This window comes from Empidonax traillii, unplaced genomic scaffold (assembly GCF_003031625.1).
Source record: "Empidonax traillii isolate 1590-97213 ecotype Southwest subspecies unplaced genomic scaffold, ASM303162v1 scaffold304:size641404, whole genome shotgun sequence".
Classification (NCBI taxonomy): Eukaryota; Metazoa; Chordata; class Aves; order Passeriformes; family Tyrannidae; genus Empidonax; species Empidonax traillii.
The window spans coordinates 605,753-614,730 of NW_020955497.1; the positions used below are offsets into that span (position 1 = coordinate 605,753).

General features: G+C 45.1%; 1 protein-coding gene across 1 annotated transcript; it reads right to left on the reverse strand.

Annotated features, from left to right (window-relative positions):
- Positions 1-1,494: 1,494 nt before the first annotated feature.
- Positions 1,495-8,361, reverse strand: EEF1AKMT2 (EEF1A lysine methyltransferase 2). Its single transcript, XM_027890960.1, has 6 exons — positions 8,293-8,361; positions 7,403-7,468; positions 6,754-6,868; positions 3,613-3,720; positions 2,503-2,719; positions 1,495-1,750 (listed from the first exon to the last, which is right to left on the reverse strand). The coding sequence occupies exons 1-6, from the start codon at positions 8,334-8,336 to the stop codon at positions 1,623-1,625; spliced, it is 678 nt and encodes a 225-aa protein (XP_027746761.1). The 5' UTR covers positions 8,337-8,361; the 3' UTR covers positions 1,495-1,622.
- Between the last annotated feature and the right edge of the window lie 617 nt (positions 8,362-8,978).

The following is an 8,978-nucleotide window of genomic DNA, read 5'->3' on the forward strand; positions in this document are numbered from 1 at the left end:
TCCAGCAAATATTCAGCCCTCCTAGCCCACTGCTTATTCCTCTGTCTCTTTTTAAGCTGTTTCTTCACTGAAATGCACCAACGTTTAGAGATCACGCCTCCATCGGGAACCTCCCTGCAAGATGAGCTGCCCCAAATCAAGGACACGTCAAATGCTAACAAGCCCTTGGTTTTGGCATTTGAGTTAGGAACTCAGGCCTGACCAAATACGCAAAGAACTGTTCACAGGGACTACATCTGCTCACCACTGCTGATGAGCCATTCTTCCAATGGAATACATCCCATTTTGCAAACAGATGTGGAATTAGGATTCCTACCTTGAGGATATCAACAGATGGATCACAGAGGGAGGACTCACCACTGTGCAAATAATGCCTTAATTCCTGTCCTGGGAAAGGACTAGAAGCATTTATTGACCCTTAAAGATCTCCTGAACCCTGGGAACGAGAACTGTGGCAACCAGGAGTAGCAATTCCCTGATGAGCAAACATGAAACATGCCTGTGAAACAAAACCTGATTGCCCAACAGGACCTCCTTGATGTTTGAAAGAACAAGTTTATTGTCACCTGCAACCTGGGTTTGTCAAGGGGTGAGGAAATCTCATCTTCCTGCCTTTCAAGCAACAGTAATATTCAGAGAATACAAAACAGCAGAAGAAATGAAGGCAGAGAAAATAAGCAAAAACACAAGGAAGTTAAAAAAAATATATTAAAAAAAGATGAACAAGGAATGGATAGTTATGCTTTGAATTCTTTTGGATTTATGCAGCTAAAATCTGTCCCTGAGAACTTCACTGGAAAACTTAAGGTCACTGTGGCTCTTAAGACATTACTACATAGAAAAGTAATCATGGAGGAGGCACATGTCACTCACCAGTGAGAATGCAAGACTATAACATCCCACCTTTATGTATTTATGAGATCAGGGAAAATAACTGATCAGGCATGAACTTAGGCAAGTGAGACCTTTAAAGACACTCCCTCTGTGGGAAAAAAGCTGAGCTACTTCAGTGGAGACAGAACCATGCTGAGCATGAGAACCTCTGGAAATCTGCATTTAAAGCACTGACTAGACCTTTTTTTGCAAGTGCTGTGGTTTTTGTGTTAATTTCCCTCCTTAACAGCAACATTCATGTTCATTAATTAAAGATTTTAATTAATTAATATTAATACATATTAATATAAGTGCTTTAATTAATATAAAATGTAATTAATATTAAAGCACTTACATAGTAAAAGCTTGTTCCCTATTTCAGTGCAATGAGATTTTTTTGCCTTGTAGAATACCTACCTACCTGTTGGTCACTGAGTACCAACACTGAAAATAAATACCAGATAACCTTCATGTTCCAAACACAAATATCATCCAGATATATTTTTTTACCTGTACGTAGAATGCCTTATTTCCCTCTCGCTCCCAAACACGCAGCTTCCCTAAAACAAGTGAGGTTGTAGCAAGGACAAAATTTATGGGCAAGTTACGCAAAGCTGAAACGTTTCTAGGGCAATGTTTTATAGCCCCTTGGAGTTCCATACCGAGTATTTTACTGTGCACTCAAAAAGCATTTATTTACACACGTGTCTGAGGTTTTCTGTCAGGTTTAAAGTTCAGACTTTTCTCATCTAATCTAATTTGTCCAAGATGGATGGCCTCGTTTTTTTCCTTTGGAAAACCAATGCTGTTACACTGTTTCCAATTCTTCCTCCAAAGCAAAACTTGGGTGTTGGCAGCTCCTCCAGAATTTCAAATCCTGCCAGACAGAAATTAAAACGCTTTTATTAGAAGGAAGTCGTTTTATTCGCCTCTTGGATAACCCTTTGCAAACCATTCTTTATTCGTCTGGAAAACTTGCAAGTCAGTTAATCTGTGAGTTTATAGGATTGTATTGTTGCACTGCACCACTGCTTTATACAGCTGAACCTCTTCCATGGATAATAAAAATCTCAGCTGGCTGACTCACTCAAATTAATGGCAGAAAAGATGAGAACTTGCCAGTAATTTCAGTTCCTCACAAGGGATGGTTGTTTGAGATCCTCACTGAGTTTCAAGTCTCAGGCAGGAGATTCAGGAGCTGACTGGCACGTAAAAAAACTCTGTGATGGATCAGAAAGGCAGCTGAGGAGGTGACATAAAAGTTCCTCTAAACATGGGTAATGTTACCCTCAATCTCAAAGCAACCAGAAGGGTGATTTGGTTATGGTATAAAGGACTCAAAAAAAAAAAAAAAAAGTATCATTTGGGTACACATTTTCCCAGTGTAATTAGACTGAGAGCCCCAACCTCCACGGTGTAACAAAACCCGTCCTCCCGTGGCACCCTGACACTGGAGATGCAATTCCCGAGGAAAACAGAGGCAAGGCAGGCTGAAGCATTTACTAATCCCTTTACCTTCCCTAATCCTGATCTGGGAAAGCCAATATGCTAACACAGCCATTCAAATTCACTCATCCCGATCCTTCAACAACCCTCAGCTGGCAGAGGGTTCTCTGTTCAGCTGCTCACCTTCCCTGAACTCGTTCAGCAGCTCCTCCTTGGTCCAGTTGCAAGATGTGATGAGGAAGAAGCCCTGTGGTTTCAGCACCCTGCCCAGGGACCTCACATACTGCTGCCGCTTCCCCGCCGCGTCGTCGGGGTTGAGGCTTACGGCGTCAAAAGTCCCCTTGTCAATGCAAATGTCAAAGCCTGACAGTTCAGCTGATGGGGCCAGGAAGTCTTCTACCTAAAGCAGAAGTCTACAGCTGTGAAAACAAATCTTCTGCTCAGCAGCTTCCTGAAGCTTTAATGTGAAGCGAGACTTTAGGATACAACGCCTCAAACCTGACAATAGGTGTGCTGGGGAAGGGGCAACTCACGGGATTTTAATGCTTTGGCAGCTTCTTTCTTCTCTGTGCATTATGTGATGATCTATTTGCTGTAATCTACAGCTCAAACTAACACACTTGGAGTCCATTCTATAAACCATAATTTGTACTTGGATGCCTGGCATGTGCCAGGCACTGCACGAACGCAGAAGAACAGACAGTGCCCGCCACAGAGAGATTTTACGACTGACACGAGAACAGAAGCATCACACAGGCACAGGGCTGGAGGATAAAACAGCACAGCAGACAGGGAGTTCAGAATTACAGGCAGCCACAGAATCATGGGATGGTTGAGGCTGGAAGGGAACCTTTGGAGGTCATCTGGTCCTACCCCTGCTCCAGCAAGGCTTCCTGCTGCACAGCTACGGGTAGGGATCTATCACTTAAGGATTTCTTCCTCTATCTCAGATCTGAAATTCAGAACGTGGCAGCTAAAATATAGGACTCCCAAAGGGTGAACCACTCTTTGTGGAGCTCCTTCTCCAAGGAGGGAAATCTTGTTAGCCCTAATGACTGCTACCAACAGAAAACAAAAATAAAGACCAAAAACCTTCTTGTAAACAGAGATTTATTGGGTTAGAGTTCTCTCACAAATGAATGTCAAAAGACATCATTTGTTTAGTACCCCGAGCACGTCTGAATGTCAATCAGGTCATTTAATCTTGGGTTCAATTGCTCTCTATTTCCTCAATAAACTTTCTCTCAAGACTTACCTTTAATTTAATGTTAGACATCCCTTCTCAAGACTTACCTTTAATTTAATGTTAGACATCCCTTCTTTCTCTCTTACTTTTTCTGAAAGCTGTATTGCAGAAGGAGAGTAATCGATCCCTGTGAGATTCATGTAGCCAGACTTTGCCTAGACAGAAGCAGAGAATCTTAATTAGTGCATTAGTGATTTTATCCAGCGAGTATATTCCCTATCTATAATCCATCTCATCTCTCCTCCTCTTACCGACAGGAAACAAAAAACAACCCATCTTTTACTCACTTTTATACCTTTTATAATTACAAGAGCTAAACAGCTCGAGAAATGAGTTGAAGCAAGTCCATTCTGCCTAAATACCTCATCAAAAGAACTGCTGACTGAAAGCTGGTTTATGTCAAGTGGAAAACTGAGCAGAACTGTGAAAAGTAACACCCTGGAGGGGAACAGGCTCTCTTATCTGCACCAAAAGTAAGCTAGGAACCAGAAATTTTCAGTGTGAGAACATGTGACAATGCCAGATGCTTCAAAATCGGGAAAAAAAATACTCTCTGACACATAACGTTTGAGATTGAGCAATTATTTGGTTTATAACCCAAACTGTAAGAGCCAAACTACGTAATACATTACACTACTACATAAATCCACTGCAAAATCATACATTTCTGTAATTATTCATGCTAATGCCTATTTGAATACAACTATTTGCATGCTGCAAGGTCTCTGTATCAGCAATTTTCAGGCAGGTTATGCATCACGTAAAGGAGCATACAGAGACTTTGTTAATCTAAATTTGGAGGAGATAAGGACAACCCAGCTCAGGGAACTCGGGCAGTGAGATCCCTTTGGCAAAGCAGGTGGGCAGCCAGGTGGAGCTGGGCAGGTGGGAGGGGAGCAGGGACACACATCTGCACTCCGAGGCAGCAGCTGAAGGGACCAGCTCGGGATATCACGAGTGTGAGTGGGCCTGTTGAAACCCAAACCCAACAGGAAGAGCTCCAGTCCTATGGCCAGCTGCAGGCTGTCACAGCACAGAGAGGGAGGAGGCTTGGCCTTGTTTTAATTTGGAAAAAACACATGGACTTGAACTGGCATTAAGCAACCAGCTGCGTGTCTACTTGTTCCAAGCTGACACCTCAACAGCGAGGAAAACCATGAGGAGTTTTCACAACAGCCCTTCCTCCTTCCAGCAGCCCCTCAGGCCTGCGAGCTCAGTGCTAACCAGCTGTTCTGAACTGAGGGCTAATTGCAGCTCCACACAAAGACAGTGTTGTTTGCATGTGATGGAGAACAGCTCATTGCTCAGGCTCCTGCCCACGTTCCTCCCCAGAGCAAAGCAGGCTTCCTCAGATGCCTGCGCTGAAGGCTTGGGGGTGGAAGATCAGTTCCCACAACAGCTCCTCTGTTTGGAAAGGAAGGGCTTGAGTCACTTCAGGGAGTTCCCATTCACTCCTATAGTCTCCAGGGCACAGAAGGAAAGTTTAGAGATAAACAACGCTAAATGCTGCTGAACCTGTAGGGCCTGACTGCGACAGGAAGGGATCCTTCCCTCACGTGCCATCCTGCAGCTGGACTCCTGCCCTGAAGGTGGTATTTATAGCGCTATTCTGATGCTTCTTGGAGAGGCAGATTAAAGAGCAGAAGGCAGTTTGCAGTGGTATCAGCCCTGCCCTGTGCTTGGGCCTCTGCTGCCGCCAGACAGACACCCCAACGCGGCTGAACATCCTTCAGTCCAGAGAAGCTTCTCCATACTTTCAATATTGTTGGCTGCCACACTACTCATAAAAATAAGAGAAGATCAGAGTTTTGTTTGGCAGCAACATTTCCTTCAAAGAGCTGGAATTTTTGGAAAGTGAAAGCATTATGTCTTCAATCCAGCCTATCACGTCCTTGATGTTAACAGGGGCAGAACCATGGTCTACTTCACATATAGAAAGGGGTCCTATTTATGTGGTACTTTGGCACTCTCAAGTAGTTCCCCTTCAGAGAGGTGCTACTAACGCCTACCATGACTGAGTCTTTTCCAGTATTGCCATTTCTATCCCATTATGGAGCCCAGCTCCAGTGGCAGAACAGTCCTACAGTAGCTGCTGTTCTTGCCAAAAGGATCCCAACTTGCTTTTCCAAAGAATCCCAACCTGATTTTCAAAGCCTGGCAGCTAACACATTAAAAAAAAAAAACAAAAACAAAAACCAACAACAATCTTTTAAATAAACTAAGCAAGTGAGATCCTGAATTATTTAGCAAAACTAAACAATATAATTTTTGAAGTCACTTTTCAAATGAGAACTGGACTGAAAATTCCCTACAAAAGCAACCACACTACTCTAAGGTGCTTAATGTAAGGAAAGAGGGTGCTTTTACAGCAGTTTAATAGTTTTTAAGAGCTATCAGGCTGTCATTTTCCCATTACAGTATGAAAATCAGTTTCCTATTTGTAAGTGGGGTCAGTATAAAACTTCTGTTGGATATTTCAAAGATGATAGAGCTGGCTAGCATTGCACTTAACAATCATCATTATTAGGCTAATTTCCTTTAATGAGATGGGCAATTTCTGCTTTTGATGACATAACTTCCCCTGTGCTGTGATATAGCAGCCAGTCTTTAAAGAAGGCTTTAAAGTCTTCTAAAATCAATGTCCGTGTTGAAAAAAATTTCCATTACAAACCTGACTTTGACTTCCAGCCCTTTTAATTCCTACAGTAACTAATGGAGCCAAAGGAGAATGCAGAACAATAGAAGCTGTGAAAGTATGACAGTCCCTTCCTTCACCAACTCCCCTGCAGTATTATACCAAAAAAAAATAAATCAATTAAAACCAGGAAAAAAATACTGGAACTCCTAAACATCTTGTAAAACATCATCGTAACACCTCGGAACATATCTGACCAGAGTTTCCACCCTGATAGAAATGTACACTTCTTTAAAAAGAAGTGTTAACTTTGTAAGTAATTTACCTAGAAGCCTTTAGGTTTACCCATTTTTTCACATCAGTCATGGGTGTTATTATCAGAACTGAATGCAGAGAAAGGGTCTGCTTTTGCACATAAGGATACTTCGTGCACTAATCAACTTAATTCCCTTCTCTGGAGGAGTTTACCCAACAAACAGAGCAGTATTTGAACTGCTCTGTTTGGAGCTCTGGTTCTGTATAAAAAAATACACAAACTTTGCAAAATACCAACCAGTTCAACCAGTAAAACACCGTTCCCAGTTCCAATGTCAAGCACAGAGCTGTCCAGGGGGACCTGGTGTTTTTCCAGCCACCTGATGATGCGCACCATGCTTTCCTCTCCAAACCTGTGTGAAACAAGGGCTCAGGGAATTAAAGCAGCAAAAAAAAAAAAATCTACCTAAGGTACAGCAAATCTATGTCATCACTCGCTTCCTCCAGCTTTTGCAAAGCCCCTCTTGGTGTTACTGAAGTAACAACTGCCACAGCTCACAGTTCGTGTCTGCTCTTCTCAAATTAAAATTAATCCCTTGGCCTTAAAATTCACCGAAAACCCAACTTTGGGAGGTGATATCACCCCCATGTTAAAAAAGGGAGCAGCAAGGGCAGCTTGTGTAGTTAAACCTGAGCTCAGGGATAAAAAGGCAAATTTTTCAGTGACATACACCTCAACTACCAGCTCGGTTTCTGTGTCATGACATTTGTCCAAGTGCAACTAAGAAACCTGCTTTGCAAAACCGAGCAAGAGAGGAAACGGTGGCTTCAATGTTAAAACTCTCTATCCTTTTGTCAGCAACCCACAGGATTGCTGACTGTGTTTCTGCAATGTCTGTTTTGATCAAGAAACAACAGAAACACCCTGTGGGAGTCATTTTATTTACCAGATTTCCCCAGCATCTCCAATATCTTGAAAAGTTTGCAGTTCTCTCTCATATGCAGCATCCCAGCTGGAGTAGGGGGGAAGAAAAGAGAGGATATTGCAGTTAATACTGGGAAATATTTAGATTAAAGAGTGAGGGGAAGAAAAAGTGAAGGAGGGGAAATTCAGGCCAGATTGTAGGAAGAAATCCTTTACTGTGAGAGTGGTAAGATGCTGATCCCCAGCACAGGATGAACATTAAACTGTCCAGAGGAGGCCACAGGGACGCTCCGAGGGCTGGAGCCAGGCTGGGAGAGCTCAGGGTGTTCACCTGGAGAAGAGGAGGCTCCAGGGAGACCTGAGAGCCCCTTGCAGGGCCTAAAGGGGCTCCAGGAGAGCTGGAGAGGGACTTTGGATGGAGGGACAGGACAAGTGCTTCTCACTGCCAGAGGGCAGGGGATGTGGGGAAGGAATTCTTCCCTGTGAGGGTGGTGAGGGGCTGGAATGGATTTCCCAGAGAAGCTGTGGCTTCCCCATCCCTGGATGTGTCCAAGGCCAGGTTGGACGGGGCTTGGAGCAACCTGGGATAGTGGAAGGTGTCCCTGCCCGTGGCTGGGGGTGGAACGAGATGCTTTTAAGGGTCCCTTCCAACCCAAACCATTCCACGATTGCACGGAAGGGCGAGAAGGCTGTTTCTGTGCATCAGCGCCGCTTTACATAATCACGGATTCTACAAATAAAATAATAAAAATAATACGCGAAGCGCGGAGCCGTTCGCGGTGGAAGGGAACCTCAAAGGGACCTCCCTTATCTCAGCCCCCCGGGGGCAGGGACACCTCCCACAGCTCCCCTCCCGCCCGTGGGGCTCATGCCCGGCTCGCACCCCCATCCCTGCCCCTGCCCGGCACTCACTGCTCCCGGGTGCCCAGCGCCGAGGGCTCGAAGGGCCCCGCCATGCCCGGAACCGCCGAGCGGGGAGGGCGGAGCCGCCCGGTGATGCCGCTGGGAGGGCGGGAGGCTGAACGTGAATGGTGTTTAAGGTCCTTGCTAATCCAGACCGTCCTGGGATTCGATGAAAATCGGCGCAGTGTTTAAAAGAAGGGTTTATGCTCTTCAATCACAAGGCTTTTTTTTTTTTTTTTTTTTGAGGTGTATTAAATAAAAAAAAACAGGAGCGGTGAACGGCACCGCTGCAGAGTCGCCTTCTGGTACAGCTGCGTTTGTGTTGTCATGGAGTGGTTTAGGTTGGAAGGGACGTTAAAGTCCATCCAGTCCCACCTTCTCCCACGGGCAGGGACACCTTCCACTATATCCCAGGTTGCTCCAAGCCCCGTCCAGCCTGACCTTGGACACTTGCAGGGATCCAGGGACAGCCACAGCTTCCCTGGGCAACCTGTGCCAGGGCCTCCCCACCCTCACGGGGAAGAATTCCTCCGCAGTATCCCATCTAACCCTGCCCTCTGGCCCTGGGAAATGACTGCCCGTGACAAGGTGCCCCACGAGTGCGCCCCAAACCCAATCATTCCCTGACATTCCCGCAGTTCCAACTCCCCCTCCACCCCTGGACACCCCCGGTCTCCACTCCGGGACTACACTGC

Coding starts and splice junctions, on each gene's coding strand:
- EEF1AKMT2 (XM_027890960.1), bottom strand. CDS start 8,336: ATGGCGGGGCCCTTCGAGCCCTCGGCGCTGGGCACCCGGGAGCA. Junction 6,869..7,402: donor GGAGATGCTGGGGAAATCTG/GTAAATAAAATG, acceptor TGTTTCACACAG/GTTTGGAGAGGAAAGCATGG. Junction 1,751..2,502: donor GCTGAACGAGTTCAGGGAAG/GTGAGCAGCTGA, acceptor TCTGTCTGGCAG/GATTTGAAATTCTGGAGGAG.